Here is a 19,376-nt window from a genome sequence, read left to right on the forward strand (position 1 = left end):
CTGCCAGGGTGTGCTCCTTTCAAGCTTTCTGAGCACCGAAGTGCTGCCTCCGTCCATTGTTTCTGAGGCCCGCATACAGGCCCCATTTGGGAAGGAAGGAAATGGGTGGTACCGTGTTCTGCAAGGAAGCACAGAGAAGCTGTGAGCAGGCACCTAATAAAGCAACAGGAAGAGGTCAACAAGGCAGGAGAACTGCATCTGAAGAACAACAAAGGAGGCAGGAGGAGGAAGAAAAGCACATTTGTGCTGGGAAGAGGAGAAGCAGCCAAAGATACCCAGCCTTAGTCAACAAAGCACTTAAAAAGAGCAGTTTGGGACATGTACAGTAAAAAACTGAAAATGTACAAGATTCAGAAAGAGATTCCACTCCCCTACCTGTCTTATTGATGCTTAGCTTATTCTGACGAGAAGCAAGAACAGAGGAAGAGAGGTACTCTGCTTAAAGAACACTTGAGGTGAGAGTAGCGTAGGCATTTGAAGAGGTACATGTATGCTCCTTACCTTTTGACTAGGGGGCTGTGGAAGAGCCTTCCCCCTTCAGAAAAGCAGCACCAGAGGCCTCCTCGTCCCAACACCAAACATGTCTTGGGGGATTACACAAGGGTTCCCTTCATTATTGAATCAGAACACCCCTTCCTAATTGTACATTGATTTTGAAAAAGCAGGCCCAAGGACTTAAAATTTACTTTTTATCAATGCAGCTCCCTACATTTCACTTGGGTACGGACCACAGACAAGAAGGAAGCAATGCCATAATGGGGTCACGCAAACTACCTCCTCTTAGACAAAGCCACAGCTCGGAAGATCTTATTTGTTACACAAAACTCAATAGAAACCAGTAAAAAAATCCCTCATATCCCTCCAGTGATGAGATAAGCCTCAAAAAAGATTGAGCACAACACCTAAGGCAATTTATCTGTGCTACAGCTACTGACCCTGGGGCAAGTAATGATTTTTTTTTTTCCCCTCAAACTCTATCAGTTTAGATTATGCAGTTTGAGGTTGCCAATAGTTGAATGCCCTCAAGATTTATAGCTTCCTGGCTTGTTCCTGTAATATAATTGTGTCAATTTAGAAATTTAAATACTAGCTGATATTCTTGTACCTAGGGCATACCTACTTATTTCGGGATAGCTGCTGTATATGAACACACTAAGCTTTAAAGATTTTCATATCCTAGTAAAAGCTAGAAGGTTTCATTTATCACATTTTCAGTGGAAAACAAAGTAATTGACTTCCATTTCACATCAGTAATAAACGTACTTTCACTCTCAGCCTTCTCTCAAAGCATGCCATTTTCACATGCAAGACTGTAAAAACTTACTCCAAGGATGACCTAAGGATAGGTGGCCAAAATACACTGATCATCTCAGATGGCTGCTTTCTCCTGAGTGACTCAATTTTCAGAGTAATTTTAACAATGTTCATATTTTCCACAATAGATCTGTGTCATTTAATGGATACTAAAGAGGCTGGTGGTACTACACAAGCGTTGTCCTCAGAATTCTTCTTGAGGTTTCATCATGTATCAGGTAATACAGAAGTATCAAATACTTGTAATTACTTGTATTCCCCAGAGCTGATTTTATCTCAACTATTGTACAGTCCATATGAGACAGGAAGTCTGGAACTTGTTTCATTTCCCACCTACTTTGAAGCAAACAGAGCGTTATCATCTTTTAAAAACATATTATTATTAAGTAGAAAGTGCTCTGTACTTTAGGTGGACCCAGTATTTTAGTCACGGATTTATAAAAATAAAGCGAGCATACTTCAGATGACCAAGGTTAGTCCAGTGAAGCAGTACATGTAATAACCTCAGCTTTCATGACATTTACAGCTGACTCCAGTGTTTAATGTACAGAATAAAGATGTAGCCTTTACCTCAACAAGTTTCAGTTAGAAGTTATAAAAAGGTACAGATACTGAATGACACTTCTGCAGACAGAAAATTTTTCTTATATTTGTCTTTTGCAATTTGTTAATGCAACACCAAATTCCAGCAATCAGTGGTCCACTTTTCCTCATCTTCCTGCATCTGCACAGTTAAGTACAAAATTCAGAGTGAATGCTCTTGAGCAACTATAAAATCTATCTCGCAACTCATACCTTCACTTCTACTGAATTGGTTTCTGTGGTAAGCATTCATCTCCCAATCCACAATGAATTAAGCCACGTGTACTGGACGAGTGTTGAGGCTGTCTCTACATAATGTGTTCTAAACACAGGATGAATTACAGTATTATGAAACAGGATGAATTACAGTATTATGAAACAGGATGAATTACAGAAGGCAGGCATAAGCAGGAGGAGAGGGAATGCTGCCTAATTCAACGTTACACGAAGTGCCCAGAGAAGTTGACACATGCAAACAGTTCACATACCTCATAGTTGACAAGAGGAAATTATTTACCTAACAATGCACCTTTAGTATTACCAAAGGCCAAACTTGCAGATAAAATATGTGAAAATGTACTTTCACTCTATTAACATCATAACCAACGACATTTCTCTAGATCGTTGAAATTTACCCAACAAGCATTAACCACAGACTAGCTGAGATTACTTCCACCCATGCACACCACACAAAGGTAATACTCTCTGTAACTTCCCCTTACAGCACTAGAGATTCCAGTGATGAAAAGAGAGTATTTATATGAGTCCTATATCCCCCAATCCTTTTTAACTAGCTTATCATTGCTTTAAGCATGGAACATTTCTAGAGTAATGTTATAAACAATTAAATCTATACAGAGGATATTTTTTATTATCTAAAAATATATTTATTGTATATAAATCTTTTTTCCCCCAATAAATTAAACTTGGAAACAATGCCTGTCAAACATTTTAAAGTTAAGTGAGATATAGCTGATAAAGGCTTTAGCAGCGACATTTTAAACCAGTATCCTATACTACTGAAAATAATGAAACAATCTAACATCTGAAAAAAAAAACCTACAGATTTGACATTGAATTGTGTTTAACATGAACTTTTATTACTGGGGAGGTTACTGGGTGACCTTTATTACTTGAAATACCTTTTTCAGTAAAAACTCCAATGGATCATTTTCCATACTTCTCCCTACCCACATTTTACAACATGCGTTCTTTACTTTCACACCATACAGAATACCAAATCAACATGATCCTGCCTTTAAAACTGTTTACATGCTATACGTACGTAAGACCATTCCTCTAGGAACTCCTCCTTTCAGCTTCTCAAATGTTTCTGGTGGGGACACACAACGTTTCACTCACTCTCATTCAGCAGTACACATACCAACAGCAGCGTAACTACATGAAGAAAAACTCCACACCAATAGTTTGCCCACATCACTTGGCAATGTCCCTTTAATATTAATACACAGAGAAGTAAAATTTTTTCATAAATTTGTTCAAGTATGTGGAACATGTAAAATGCATAAGAATCAATATGGACTTCATTAATGTTATATTTATTTATTTTCCAGCTTCATACAAACTGGATGTAGAAGCATAAACATAGTACATTTCTACCATTTTCAACAAAAATATAACCAATATGTACAATTATTGTATTAAAAATACAAAAGGGATACAGACTCCACCAATGTCTTTCTAAAAGACATACAGGTACAAGTAGTATCAAAAGTATGAGGAAATCACCAGTTAATTGTACATTCTGCACTTGACATCACAGAGCGAACTGAGATTAGCAGTCCTATGGTCTACAATTACTTAATGCTTATATAACATTTGTGCAACTTGTGATAGAGCTAGGATTCTGTATTTCTATATGCACATGAGGTCCATAGCCTTGAGAATAAAACTGGCAAATAATGCATATTATATGTAAAATTACAAATGCATAATTGACAATGTGATATATAAGCAAATAGACAAAAGCTATGATTACAGGAGAGAGAATTAAATAAAGCACTGACATTTGCTTGATACAGTGAAAAAACACTGCAATTTGATCTTTAAAAGTTGAAGCTATTTACGTTTATCTACTGATCAATATGATCAGCTGAGTTCAATGGAAAAAAAAAAATCCAAGACCAGCAGTTCCTCACATTTGAGTACTACTCGGATTGGCAGCCTTCACTTCTCCGGAGTCTGTGCAAAAACAACACAAAAATAGAGGGGAGGGTCATTTCAGTCAATATAGGGTTAATAGCAGCTGTGAGCAGGTGGTTGCTACACATTGGCCTTCTCTACACATGCAGTGTTCCACAAAGCCATTAACAGTTGTGACTATTTCTGCATTGCAAAGGCTGACATATCTAAACGGGTTATTTTTCTTTACTTAAAGGCTTGTTTATCCCCTAATGCCAAAGTCAAGGTGGAGGTTATTAAATCAGTATTAACAGCTGACAGGAGCCGTGACATCCCAGCTTGCCTTCACTGCAATGTTATCCAGTTAATTTCTCTTTCAATATAACTACTATATAGTAAAAAAAATAAAATAAAAATAATATATAACTTAAAGGTGGGGTTGCCGTCTGTCTCGTTAGAATGGGACGCTGTTTAGAGCATGCCGTCCTGTATTCCACAAGGCACAGGTATGGGAGACACAGCATCCTCTGGTCCTTCACTGGGTAGGTAGGTGCACGCGCGCGGTGCTGCACTGACACTAGACCTGGCTGCTGGTGCCGTTCCTGCTAACGGGCACACATTTTGGAGGTCCCAGGGTGGGGCACACTATGGGTGAAGCGAGATGGTCGGGAAAGGCCGTGTCCTGCAACCTCTGCCTTCCCTTCTGCCCTGCTCGGCCACGTGATAGCAATATCCTGTCCGGGAGCTCAGGCTGGCAACCCTACTTACAGGTACAAAATAATACTGTAGTTACTATGCAGATGCAGTATTTGATTTCAGAACACAAACATACAAAATTGTAACAAAGGCATTGTAAACAAGCAAATAAGCACTGCCTCCTTGAAGGATTTCAATGCGTTTTCTCTTTGTAGGTTAGAGGCCAAATGTAAATTGACAACTAGCTTATCCCGTTATCCCAACGAGACTAAGTGCTAGGGTTGCAATTAAAATCGAAAAGGAAGATTAAAAAACCCTTCCAGGCATTGGGAAGTGCAGCCAGAGTTATCATCCTGATGTGATGATCTTGGAATTTGGAATGATACTGTGTGATGTGGCAGACAGCGACAGTGGTAGCTTGGAGATTGCTGCACTGTGCATTTCAAGCAACACAGTTTGAAAAGTGCCAGGGCGATTTCTTCACAGTATTTCACATGCAAGGGGAGAGGGGACAGAGGGGAGGGGCGGAGGAAGAAGCCCCATGCTGCTTTAAGGCAGGGAAGGAGGCAAACAGGTCCACCATCCTTTTAACTATAGTTCCAAGGCTCCTATTCTAGGGACGTCTTCTTGTGCTCTCCTTTAAGGTGGCTCACTCTGGATCCAGAAAAGCCCCAAGTCTTACACAGCAGAGACTTGTTCATCTTCTGCAAACACAATAGGATAGGGGAAAATATCATTTAGTTCACGCAGAACAAGACTGCTACTGAATGAAACAACCTGTACTACGTTCACGCGCTTTCCATTCCTTTCGTTTAGGTATATATTTAAAAACAAATCTAAATAACTTTACATTTCAGGTCTCATGAAAGTACCTCTTTGAAATTCTGTTCTCAAAAAAAGTGAGACAATCGCTCTAACTGAGCTAGGTGCAGTTCCTCAGCCTGAGAACACAACAGCTACCCCTAGATATCTAACAGCTTCAAAAAGCTGTTCCTATATTTTTCCCTGGAAATATCTGCCAGAAATTACTATTTTCTACTGATTTATTTAAATTAAGATTGCATAAAAATTGAGCACAGCTTTAGTTGTTACTGATAAAAAAAACAATTAAAATTCCCAAACTACCATGGGAACTCAAAGTTTGAGGTAATTCTGTTAAAGAAGCCTCATCTTTTTCATCATGTTCAACTGGAGTTCATCCTGCACATAAAGCTTTAGTAACTAAGCAGTTAGGGAGGGAAGGGGAAGGTTAGCCTTTCTACCATTAAGCAAAACAAAGCATCAAAGATTCAGACACGTCATTTGGGCACTACCCTTCCTAAATTGTGAGCATCTAGCTCTGAAGATGTAATCCAGCTACACTCACACTCCACAGAAAAACAGAAAGGTTATGTCTGCATAGTCTTTGTATCGCAATAGCCGAGCTAAAGCATAAAGATACAAACACACTTTGGCAAGCGAGATAGCAAAATCATAGTGGGCTGGTTACGTGAAGCAGTTGACATGGAATACCCAGTGTCCACAACTGTAAGAGTTTCAGCTAGAGTGCTGAGTGACTATCCATCTAAACCTGACCAAGGACACTCTCTGGGGCAGGTATTTCTGTAGACCAGAATAAGTCCTTTGACTATTAAATGCACAGCTAGTGCCAAACATTATTTACTTTTATGGCAACCAGGATTTTACCTGGAACATAGGCGCCTCCAGAGAAGTTGTCTAAGTCAACTGCTTGGCTGTCCAAGAAGATTCAGGTGGACCTACATTCCAAATTTTAAATGTTTTAGATGAACTCAATTTCTCCCCTTCCAAAAGTAAACAAACAGCAAGGTTTGAAAGATGGAAGAGCTCAAATTATGGCAAGAATTTCTACTGTGTAACCTGCTTTGTGTCTGTGAAAAGATTGAACATTTCTGCATGCAGCACATTCAAAATCTAACAATTAAAAATTTACCATCTTCCTCTGTGGAAAACCCTTGAGACTGATAGTGAGCAAGACGTGGATCTGACTCATTTGGTTTGTGCCACTGAGGTTTGTTCACAGGCCTACTAGTTGAATGGCCATGCGACTGCTGCTGTTGAGCTGATGTCCCATGGGTCTCACATGTCCGTGCCACCATTCTAGACCTCTGAAGTGCTATGTTGTAATCTGGAGGCTTTCTGGTTGGATGGGAAACACCTTCTGCAAACTCTGCAATAGGTATTCCTACATAACCAGGAGGAGTTGGAGGTGGTTCCCGATACCGACCCTCTTTTCGTGCTGCAGGAAAAAAAAAAAAAGGCAAACATTATTTTAAGAGATAATAAGAAAACTGCTTAAAGAAAAATAAACATTGAGAGTTAAACAGCAACATACTCAAGTTCACAGGAAGAAAAATCCTGAAGAAGGATAAAAGTTAAATACTCTACAATAGATAATGAGATCTTGAGAAGTAAACCACGCAAGAAAGCATAGAACATACAACATACACAGGATATAGATATCCTTCCAGTAGTGAAGTATTAGTTCAATAAAATTCACTAAATTACAAGAGGAGTTCGCTCAAACTTGGCAGCTGAAGCTGTTCCACCAATTACATCAAATAAGACATCCACTGGTCACAGAGACCAGTGATGTAAACAACTCAAGGAGTCCACACAAGTGGCAGCCATCAGGAACACTGGCAGCTCCCCAAATGCATGACTATATTAATCCTGAAGATTGGCTTTGTCCCTAAATGTCTTGTTTTTAGCATCTTGCAGGGAAAAAAAAAAAAAAAAAAAACGGACAAGGACCTGACATTACTTCATCATAAAAATCTTCCTAAATGAGACATAAGCTACAGTTTCAAGAGATAATAGAAATGGATGTCCTTCTCATGCTTTCGCTGTCCACTGTTCATACGGTTGTAATCTCTGCAAAATTAAAGCTTCAGAGCATTCCCATAAGAACAATGATTGAATAACCTTTTGCACAGGAGAAGAGGAGAACATCAATTAGTTTGTGGATCTCACTGAGGCTTAAGTTTACCTGAATAAGACTTAACTCTGCGCATGCTTAGAAGTTCACTCTTGCAAAGAATTTCAAGGGAGGAAAGAGCGATTAAGAATTTTAAACACCTTTAGGAACAGAGCAGATAGACATTGTTTTTTATGACTCTGTATTTTGGAATTATATATTTAAACCAATTAATTTGGACTTTAATCCTGAGGACTTTTAGTGGGTCTAGCTCTTTAACATGATCACTTAACTTCCAGTACAAAGGCAAACACAGCAGGAAAAAAACGCTAGCACAGCAAATTTACTTTCCCTGGCTTGTCACATCCTATATTCTTGCACAAGTGATGAGGACAATATCACCCTGCATTATGCAGTATGAAATTGACTGAAAGGGCACTACAAGCTTAAAACTGACTGGTGCTATCGGGCTGGTGGGATTTTAGAGATAAAAAAATGCCTTGTTATTAGCAAAAACAAATGGAAATCCAAATGGAATCCAAATATATTTCTTGAACAAATTCTTTTAACCAAGCAAAGTAACATGAAAAATTCTGAGAAATTTTATTCAAAGAGATTTCTGAAAAGCAATTTTGATACAGGAGAAATTCTGTAGGAAAAAAAAATCCGTTGAAGTATAGCAAGAGATCAGTGATACCCAGAGCAACATTTACAGGATAGTGAATAGTACTGAAGTGCATGGAAGCATGCAGCTGCCATTTTCAGATCGCTTTCACATTCTCTGAAGTCTAAAAATGTAGTGCTAAGCACTGCCTTGAGAGGCAAGTTTGGAAGCATGCTTGTTCCACATTCGGGTGGAAACCAAGTGCATCAAAGGGTAAAATTAGAGACTGTCACAAATCAGAACCTCGAGTACTGAACTGAAGATCTTCCTTCTCTTCATAGTTCAGGGATTCAGATCTGCACCCAAGCTTTGAGGCAATGGGCCATTGCTAAGCAATATACTTTGGCTGAAAATGGAAAAGCAGTTTATCACAGTGGTCTCAGCGTGACCTTAATCTGGCAGACTTTTTCATCTATGTCGTGGTAAAATGGCTTTTAGATCGTTCTTCATATTAAGGTGAGGAAAGGCACCCACAGCAAAGGGGAAGGAAAGGAATGAAAGAAGCAAAAAAAAAAAAAACCTGCAGAGGTCTCAGATGGCCCAAGGATATCTGGGATGTGTAGAAGGAACAATATGAGAAAAATGTGAAACACTGCCAAAGCCCCCTTTACATTAATTTATACCTTATCTGATCTTTACTTTGTTGAGTGTATAAATGCATTTCAGCTCTAATTTCTTCGGAACCTCTTAAGTTTCATCAGCCTAAAGAAACATCTCAGCTGGTATTTAAGCACAAAGTGACCCCATTTTCAGAAGTAAGGAACATTCAGAAGTCAGGAATCATCAGACAAGTCATACAAATGTATAAAGGAAAACACTTCTAAAAAAAATAAATCAGGCCACATTTATAAAGATACCTAAATATAGAATACAGAGCCTTACTGCGAAGCGTAATTCTCATTTCAGAACAGACACCTAAATACATCAACTTTCTCAAAACACTGTCCAGCAGTTGAGCTAGTTTTTTTGATGTATGGCAGGCTCTCTTGAAACACAAAGGAGCTGCAAGAACTGAGAATTAACAATAAGTGATATTTTCTCCAGCAATAAAAGCACAGTTAAAGGGCAAAATTTGAGACAAACTACAAAATGTTTAGTTTTGCTTTACAATCATACCAGACAAAAGAAAAATAGTTTTAGAACAATACTAAGTACTATAGACAAATGAATTAAAGTAATTCGTGGCAAACAAAATTGAACTTACCAATAAGCCCCTTTGTACTGCTGGATGATGCCGGTATGTGTGTGGACATGGGAGCTGGTTTTGGCTCCTCTGCTGGTACAGACGTTATGCTACTGGTTTCAGCTTCAATGGAAACATCCTTCCCACCCCTCCGCTTTATGGTACCTGTGTCACCTTCTGAGTCCTCTCCCCAGTAGCCTGTTGAGGATGCCCAGCTTGCTCTGGACTGTGCTTGATCAAGGCCCTCCCTACCTTGACTTTGCCTGCCATACTTTGTGCCATGATCGGGGAACATCAGTTGGTCCATATGACTGCCTGAGGCCCACAGTCCTGCCCCATCGCCTGAATTATCAAAATGAGCATGTCCAAAAGGCAGCGTCTCCCAGCTTCTCTGGTGCTGTATTGTTTGTATGTTGTCATGAGAACCACTCGAGCAAGAAGTCCAGCTACCACGGCCACTGTCAGCTGCATCGAGCGAAGCTCTGTCTCCCTGATCCTGTGACAGTTCTTCTGTACTAGGAGAAGACAGCACAGTTGCTCCAGCATACAGGCCTCTGTTCTCTGACAGCGGTGCATAAGAGCTAGAGGCACATTGAAGAGAAAAAAAATCCAGTGTTGAAAGTGGAGCTCACTTGCAAAACACAAAGAATCTGACAATCAACGAAAAAGCGAGCATATTGGAGGTTTTGATGCAATTTATATTCTATTTGCTTTAAAGACTAATTCAATTTTGAGCATAGAAAACTTTCCCTTCAAGCTCATCCTTAATAAAACCAAAAAGAATAATTACTGGACAGCTATCCTGATGAAACTTAACGCTTCAGTGGAGCCATTTCAAAAGGTAAAATCTTAACTTTGCAGCAGCCCTTTTAAGGCAAGCAAACAGCACTGATAGATAGGTTCCTAGTGCTTTTCTAGACAAGCAAAGCAAAGGATCAGAAGTCAGAAACAGAGCCTTAGCAGGAGGTGGCTGCAATTCAGGTTTAGGCTTCTGCTTTTCACATCCTTTGCTGCTTAGGAAACTCCAAATGCCAACTTTACAGTATTTCTTGCAAAGCAAATTTATTTTAGCATTAGTTTTGGAAACACATTACTTCCTAGAACAAGTATGCTCTCCGTAGCCTTTCAGTGATGGAGTAAGCCTGACACTATAAACTTGCACAGCAGCAGCGAAACTGCCGAAGCGTCAGCTTTGTTTAGCTGCGATCAGGGCTCCTGGGATTTGTGGTTCCAGGGCAGCTTGCAACACAGACTGGGATCCTGGTCTTCCAAATATTTAAGACATCTGATTAAAGAGCTAGCATAGCCTGGGATTCCCAGAGCTGAAGTACGCCCGTTTTGGAACGGGCCTGCCATCCACAGACCCCACAGGACTAAAAGCCCTGAAACCATTCAGAGAACTGAAGCTTCCAAATAACAGCTCAGAAAAACAACTGGTGACTAAACCGGAGCCAGAGCTCCAATTATTTTCAGACCAAGACTCACTCACAGAGATTCAGAGAACTCCCCACAGCACTAGCTTACCCACCATTACAGAAGTTAATTACCTAGAAAATTACCTAGAAAACCAGCAGCCTAGTGTGAATTTTAGCTTCCAATTATTGTTGACTAGTAGAGAGATTTAGGGTAAAATGTTTGAGTTAGAAAAGTGGAGATTTATCTATAAAACAGACTGGAAAATTACTAGCTATTTCTGTTCTCAGCTTGAACCCTGAATAATTGTATCAATAATTTGTCATCTAATTCAGTTAATTCTTCACCTAAAAAAACAGACTAGAATACCAGTCTGCCACAATGAGAAGACAGTCTACAGCAATACTAAACGCTCAGATAAGGTCTACTGGAAGTTAGGTCTTACTGCTGTAGACCTCATAACAGGCTCAGGAGGGCAAAACATTTTTTTTGTCAGAAAACATAGCATTATCACACGATTCAGCATTTAAATAGCGGAATTTAAGAGCAGGTTAGAATATTTGAGAGAGACATATAGAAAAAAACATGCCACATACACTATATGCAAGTATAATGAAAGTAAGAATAAAGTTCGTACCCTAAGCTGTATTGATCAGGTTCAATCAAGATCCTTCTATCAATCCTTCCCACACCAAGATTTGTCTCCACAATGCTGACAGAATGCCTCTGTCTCCTCTCATCATGCAGGGAGACTGGCATGGAGTCAAAAGAGGAATTGCTGACAATACTGGATCTAGAAGAAATTTCGCTGTGACCAGAATCTGAAAAGTTATCCACTGTGCCACTGGGAGCCAAAGTATAGCCTGCAAAGGGAACATGATGTTAATCAGACTCTTAGAAGCCTGCTCAGCTATCTCCAGGCAGCTGACAATATTTACTACAGTAGCAGTAGTAAATCAGAAGTATGATAACATTTTATTTACAGAAGCAGCACTGCAAAAGACAAAAAAAACCAAGCAGCCTAACTTTATAATATTGTATGCTCTATTTCTTAATAAGAGGTTTAAGACTGTGGAAATATGAATTACTCATTTAGAAACTAGCTGCTCACCTTCTACTCTCTACTTTCCTCCCCAAAAATATTTTCAAATGCATTACATTTGTGTTCCTACATCATGAAATCTTACTTCTGATGAAAAACAGCCTGTATTTAAACACTGCCACCAAGACTGGACCAGAAGTTGTTCACTGGACAAGATCAACGCTTAAATGTAATCCAGAAGACTTCATACATATTCCCCAACAATACAATTCAGAGATGAACAACAGATATAACATGAAGCATAGATGCCTGGGCTGACTGCTTATTACGTACCTTGGCTGAAGTGTTTTTTTCAATGAAGTTTAAAAAAAATAATTCAAGGTTTTCAATCTTTCTTTGTGGTACTTGGCTAACGAATAATATTCCAAAAGACAATAATCATGTATTAACAAAATTATACCGTGATTTGGAGTAGCATTAACACTGCCAAACTGCAATAAAATCTGCAAACTATGAAATGTCACATAGGCAAATTTAGCTGTTGTTTTAGTGTTGGAAGAATTTGTGCTGAATGCTCTTAAAAGTTAAACGTCATTAAACAATACACATCTACAAACACCTGCAGTTTTCAATTTTTGCTGTTAGTCTATACTAAGTGTCCAGATGACTTCAAGTAATCTATCCCAATTCACACTCACTGAGAATATGGAACTACTGCTGCCAAATTTTCTGAAAGAACATACCATTAGCTTCATGTCACCACCAAGTTGAGGATTTTTTTTTTTTTGATTTAAATTTAAAATCACATTTATGATTTGCTTTTTTGAACAATAAAATATCTTTTCTCACTATGAGCCACAGACAGAATCCCAATTCCTTTTTCAAGAAATGCACAGCACTGACCAAAGTTACCTAAATTCACTCTTTGCTGATAAAGCATTTGAGAGAAATCATGCTGAGATCTTACAAGGACAGAAGATGATAACCTAACTCTCCTCTACGTAACATCCTCCTCCATCTGACCTTAGTAAAGATCACTTCAATAGAGATTTGGGATAGGTATTTATTTTTATTTTCTTCTCATATTAATCTCTCCCCTTTTTAGATCTCAGGTCTTATCCAATTGGACCTATCCCAAAGGCCTATGGTGACTTGTTAGTTGTTACTGCTCTCACTTCCAAGAGAAAAGGAACTGGTTAAGTCCACTAGTCTGGAGCCACAGGGTCTCAGCTGACAAGTGCTGCCACCTGCTAGGTTAAGTAAAGGGTTTAGCTATCCACTTGATAAGAAAGTAAAATACAGTGATATACAAGGTTCAAATCCTTCTCATCCCTGTGCAGTTTGTGGAAAGTTATTGCTACAGGAAAGTCTCCAAAACACTCATCTCTTTAGCAGTCTGAACTTTTATTATGGAGACTGAATCCCAATATATGTATTTTAACATAACGTATTATATAACTTAAACTCAACATTAATCATTTTCTGAAAAGAGAATAAACTAGAAGTTGTCTGCAATACAGCTAGGCTATGATACTTCCCAAGTGACTTTTTGTTTAAACAAAAAGAAAATTCTGTTTCTTCGATTTACTATCAGAACAAGCAAAATGAAAAAGCAAACAGGTTAAAAAAAACTTTTTGAACATCCTTAATTCATTTTTAAAATAACTGTGTGAAATCATTAAAACTGAACTTAATCAAGAAAGTTCCAATGTGCAATACCATTCCTCAAGTACAAATACACATTGTTTGAATAATTAGTTATGCTGCCTGTAAAATGTTATTTGTTAGTCATTTGTATCCCAAATATCTGAAGCCTGCTTATCGTTCATAGGTCACACCCCATCTAGATGCATAACACAATAAATAATTCTTTTAATAGGTTAATGAACTCAATGTTAGTATCTTGATACAGCAACTTGCATTTACTGCCAACTTGCATTCTACTGGCAGAAGACACTGACAATTGGAATATTTTTGTCAGAAGCAGCTGTAGAGTGACCTAATGCACCACCACCCTGTATCAGTTCAGGCTTTCTTTCCTGCCATTTGCTAACAAGTAGGACTTTCAGTTATTACACTGGTGCACTACCTCCTCCTCTCTTGCTGACCACATGTGACCCAAGTAGGAGCACTAGTAATTCATCCTGACCATAAAAATCCTCTCCCAGGAGTTTCCAAAGTCTATGACCTTCAGGAAACAGAATGAGAAATGTTGCATGTCTAGTACCTTTCCTTGGAGAACTCTGGGGTGAGGTGGGAGGAGAAGACAGCTGTGAAGATGCACTTGATACTGTGTCTTCAGATTGTTTCTTGTGACGGTCCAGACTTCCTTCTTCAGATAATGAAAGAATTTTCTTTAAAGCTTGGGGGGAGTTAATGCCTTTAAGTAAGAATGAATGTAGGCAGACGTTAAGTCCAATATAAATACATCTTCCCATTTCACAATGCATTTATAGAGGGAACACCATATAGGAAAAAAACATTCTTTCCCCTCTCCTCCTCCCCCTTTCATCATTTGTGAGTTTTTGACATCAGCTTAAATGAAACAAATTTTAAACCTACTCCTGTTCAAATATAGTGCTTTATTTTTGCATTTTAGTGAAATCAGTGTTTTATTTTGGCCAACTAAAATAAATATTTGATGGCAGAAAACATAATCCAGAGTTGGTGTTTCACAATGCAATGCCTATACAATCTATAAATCAGGAATACATATAGTAGTGGTTACTGGCAAACTTGAACTAAAATGGTGAGAACGTACAAGACCCTCAAATCTCACTGTTTAGTCAAGGTTTACATTGTACAAATTTTTCCATTCACAAAGCAGTCTAGAAGGGCAAAGAAAGCCAGAAAGATTAATAAGATTAGGCTTACAAAACAAGGCCATCCTGCAGTTGTCTTTCTCCCTTTAGAGAACTATTTCTGCACCAGCTTATTTTGGCAAACTAAAGAGTAACAACATCCTGAAGATGATGTATGATGTAAAGATCTAGGACATAAAGAATTGCTTTTTTGAGGCAACAACTACTTTTCTCTTCCCCTCCCTGGCGTAGTCTTAAAAGTGAAGATGGAGCTTCTCTTGACAGTTTTGCAAATTTTTGTGGTAGAGGTTATTTTAAAGCACTCCACAGATTTTGTCTTTGATCTGTTGGATCACAATATCAATAATTCACAGATCCTTCATCAGCATAACCCAGTCAGTTTTCAGAAACTTTCCCACCACAAGCAAAAATGCTTCAAAGTCCTTTTAACATTAAAATTTAATGGTAAAATCAAGAAGAACTAGATGAAGATTGAATTGTTTCTTGCCCATTTTGCTGCTTCTAATCTCTTCTCCAACAGTCTAAGCAGTGCACAAGTAAAATTAATAAAAGGTAAAATCAGACTTCATTTCTTGTTAAATTACCATCATATAAGGGAAAGGGAAGGGCTGGTTATACAATTTATACTTATTAAAAGCTTTTAAAAGTATTTGAAGTGGTACGTAGGAAGTTCTTAATGATTCACATGTTACATGCATATATTAGAACACACATTTGGAAGTTAAATCAGAAGGATGCTTTCCTAGCAGATTTCTTTCTTCCCATTTCCAAAGAAGAAAATTTTACATATACACTGCATGAAACTGGCATAACTTGCATACACTACTACTAGAAATAAATGTCTGTATCTGATTTGACTGAAAGTACTTCTCTGACATGAACAAATTAAACCAAACGCTTCTTTGTTTGACTTACCAAATGGTGGGAGGTCTTTGACGGGCACTTTCTTGCGAGAGGGATAAAGAGATACAGCAGGGACCTGCAACGCTTGGTTTACTTTATGTTGTTGCTGCTGCTGCTGCACTTTCTGCTGGATTCCTGCCCGGGGAGCCACCGGTGATGTTTCGGATTTTCCAGATCGCTTGTCTCCTGCATTCTTTGGCACTTTGCAAGAAATGGCAGAAAGCAAAGAATGACTACTAGCTACAAATATAGTGTGAGTTTCAACCTGAGAAACGTAAAGCCCTCCAATTAATAATTAAAATGTGCTCATATACTGAATTAATGAATTTAGATGTATCTTAGATGTATCTTAGATGTATCTTAGATGTATCTTAGATGTATCTTAGATGTATCTTAGATGTATCTTAGATGTATCTTAGATGTATCTTAGATGTATCTTAGATGTATCTTAGATGTATCTTAGATGTATCTTAGATGTATCTTAGATGTATCTTAGATGTATCTTAGATGTATCTTAGATGTATCTTAGATGTATCTTAGATGTATCTTAGATGTATCTTAGATGTATCTTAGATGTATCTTAGATGTATCTTAGATGTATCTTAGATGTATCTTAGATGTATCTTAGATGTATCTTAGATGTATCTTAGATGTATCTTAGATGTATCTTAGATGTATCTTAGATGTATCTTGAGAGAACCAAAGAGGAGGAAAAGAGAGGGAGATTTAACTCCATTTAAAATACGTACTTTATCAAAGATTGTACATATTTTAACGTATGTAACTTTCTCAAAATAAAACTCTTATACAATGACTATTGATGTAGTTATCAAAAATGTGACCAGAAGTTAAGCTGAGCTATTATAAGGATGACAATTTGTTTAGGATAAGCACAATTGCTGTTATAAAATTAGGGTATATAATCACATTATAATTAGCAATTTTTTTGCTACCCTGAAGCAAGGACATAAGATACAGTATTCTCTCAAATTAAAGTGCAACTGATTTCCAGCTGCCACCAGGTACAGTCCTTCATGATGTCTCATAGACATCATTTTCAATGGTAATATTGTCTAGTTACCATTCCCAATGATTTCCTTGCAGAAGAAACAGAAGTATATTTAACAGCCTCCTTACAACCCATGCCAAATGTCAATGCTCACATGTGTTGGTGGCTGGCTCACACTGCAGAGATAGAGTCTGGAGGCTCTCTTCATCCATTTCCAGATCCAAGTTTGAGAGATACTGCTTTACTTTCCGTGCCATCTGAGCATCTTCATACAGTTTTTTAGCATTAAGGAAAGAACTGCGACGGACACGCTTTTTATGACCCCCTGTTTGTGCAACATCCAGCACAGCTGCATTCGTACTGCCCTGGCTGAGAGACCTGGAGCAAAGGAATGGGGGAGAAAGAAAGGAAAAGCGTGACTTAGTCCAAACACATTATCGCTTAACAAACATGAAACATGCAAAAGATTGCATGAATGTCAGTCTATGGTCAAAGCTCACATGCCTCATTCCAGTAAGTCAAACAGCTATAACAGATAGAAGGATGTGGGTCAGGAAATCTTTCTACTTGGTTACAGGCACTATTTAAATTACATAAATATTTTAACCTGTTCTGCTCCAACTAGGCAGTATCACTTCACACACTGAGAAAAGCATTCAAGCTAGTTCTCTCACATAAGCCAGTTACTCAGAAGATTGGAGCATTAGGAAAAGCTCATGCAGCAAGGCAATGCTGACAGAAGACTGTAGCTGAGGTTCATATTTAAATACAGATAACAGAAGGCATTTTGAAAGCTCCCTAAATACTTCTAAAATCAAACCATATACAAAACACATAGCCCAGCTTCATGGAATAAAACTTCCTTGAAACTTCATACATTGAAATAGCTTTTTGGTAAATAAAATGATCAGCTAGTTCATGATGAAATAAAAGTCATGCACATTTTCATGTATGTATGTCTATATGAAAACTATGCACTGTTCCTGAATTGTTAAGTGTAAAAATGATGGCTACATTGTAATGCGAAAAAAGTTAGTTTAGCAGATTTGTGAGTTTTAGCATTTGTACTTGTGCTAAGTGCTTATTAGGCATAAGAAAGTCAACAGCAATTTTTCAGCTGTTGCAAACTTGCAATTCTATAATTTCCCTTCTAGTGAAAGTCATTTTCTTTGGCAATTGAAATTGTAAGTGTGGGGGGGAGAACATCACACTGATATCTACAATCACTTATAAATATTCTAGTTTTTGTGTTTTAATCTCAAAAGCAAAAGCAATCCTGGCCTAAAACATACCATCAGTTTAAAAAAAAAAAAAAAAGTGGGTTAATGAAAGAAAAAATGTCAAAGCACCAGAAAATTAAAGATAGCAAGTAGGAAACAATGCAAATGATAAGGGAAGAAAATGATAAGGGCTGTGTGTTGTCTCCAACCACTTACCCCAAACTCCTCCACTTCTTCTTCCTGCAAGTGAGAGCCAGGAAGAGTAAAGCATGGGTTTAAGAGACAGAGAAAGATCACAAGCTCAGAAAGAAAAAGACCAGACCCAAGGACAAGCAGTTCTGGAAGCCCACAAACGTTAAAAAGAGCCTTGACTTGGGCAGTCAGATATTATAAACTCTTCTAGTTCAAATTAAGAAAAAAAATATGCAATAGGCTGGTCTAACATGAAGCCAAAGATCATTCACTCCACATTTTCTAACAACACTAGCTTAAACTATTTCAGATACAGTCCCATTTCTATTTAATCAAAACAATAAGGCTTTCACACATTGACATTTCAAACAGACTAATACATGTGTTCAGGAGAGTGTCTTCCTCTCCCTTCCAGTGTTGGAAGCTCTTATTATTATAGTTATTTTATATATATATAAAATAACTAGCAGCTAAGAAATAATATAAAACATTTATTTATATGTATATATTCGTAAACACAGAATTCAGTGATTTCTCCAGTTTTAGACCTGGCTTTGATATATACAATACACAATCTTGGTAATTTGTTAACAAGAAAAAAACTCCTCATAGTAATCCAATTCAGCACGAAAGAGGTAGAGGCCAACCACGAAACTGAAAAACTTTCTGTGCATACAGAGCTCACTGAACTACCACTGAGGGCCTGCTGATAGGAAAATAACTAATATAATTTTTCTTCCAAGTACATAGAGGGGCATTTGAAAAGCACCTTTTTCACCTAGCTTTCCCTCAGTTGAGAAAAGCTCTGCCTTACACAACAAACTTACCTAGTTCTAAACATTAAAGCAGGATCCATGTTAACAGATGCCATGCGACCAACATGGCGTATTTCCTTCGCAATCATTCTCAGCTTCTCAAAGTTGACCAAGCCCTCCACTTTTGAATCGTTTCCTAGAATCAACAACAATTAAGATCATCGTTTATTACGTAGCAAAGTTGGTTCTCCTTAGCCAGTAAAAGATGATGTACTTCTGCTTTTACCTTCATGAAGGAATGTAAGGTCTTTTTTGATAACAGGAAACAAGGGAATAATAGGGGGCTGCAGGTTTTGGCTGTTAAGGACATTACGATATTTTGCCATATTCCTAGATGGATCAAACAAGTCCTGTAGATCTTGAAACAGTTTTTCGTACTTGCTTGGAAGCTTTTCCCAAGTAGTTCGGAGCCTTGCAACTGGTGCCAAATTCAGGCCACTTGAA

The 19,376-nt window shown here is 38.0% G+C and overlaps 1 protein-coding gene across 8 annotated transcripts in view; it reads right to left on the minus strand.

Annotated features, from left to right (window-relative positions):
* Window positions 1–3,333: 3,333 nt before the first annotated feature.
* The window catches only part of RAPGEF2 (Rap guanine nucleotide exchange factor 2), a 190,790-nt gene continuing 174,747 nt past the window's right edge, over window positions 3,334–19,376 (minus strand). For 5 of the 8 annotated variants that reach the window (XM_040554945.1, XM_040554941.1, XM_040554942.1 and 2 more), the window contains 10 exons: window positions 19,159–19,370; window positions 18,945–19,068; window positions 18,142–18,165; window positions 16,860–17,083; window positions 15,709–15,897; window positions 14,199–14,351; window positions 11,567–11,792; window positions 9,538–10,097; window positions 6,686–6,991; window positions 3,334–5,438 (listed from right to left, as the gene is read on the minus strand). In XM_040554945.1, coding sequence (XP_040410879.1) covers window positions 5,413–5,438; window positions 6,686–6,991; window positions 9,538–10,097; window positions 11,567–11,792; window positions 14,199–14,351; window positions 15,709–15,897; window positions 16,860–17,083; window positions 18,142–18,165; window positions 18,945–19,068; window positions 19,159–19,370 — 2,044 coding nt within the window. In that variant the 3' untranslated portion in view covers window positions 3,334–5,412. The remainder of the gene's footprint in view (window positions 5,439–6,685; window positions 6,992–9,537; window positions 10,098–11,566; window positions 11,793–14,198; window positions 14,352–15,708; window positions 15,898–16,859; window positions 17,084–18,141; window positions 18,166–18,944; window positions 19,069–19,158; window positions 19,371–19,376) is intronic. The other 3 variants (XM_040554946.1, XM_040554943.1, XM_040554944.1) reach the window with 1 other exon arrangement.

This window comes from Cygnus olor, chromosome 4 (genome assembly GCF_009769625.2).
Source record: "Cygnus olor isolate bCygOlo1 chromosome 4, bCygOlo1.pri.v2, whole genome shotgun sequence".
NCBI lineage: Eukaryota > Metazoa > Chordata > Aves > Anseriformes > Anatidae > Cygnus > Cygnus olor.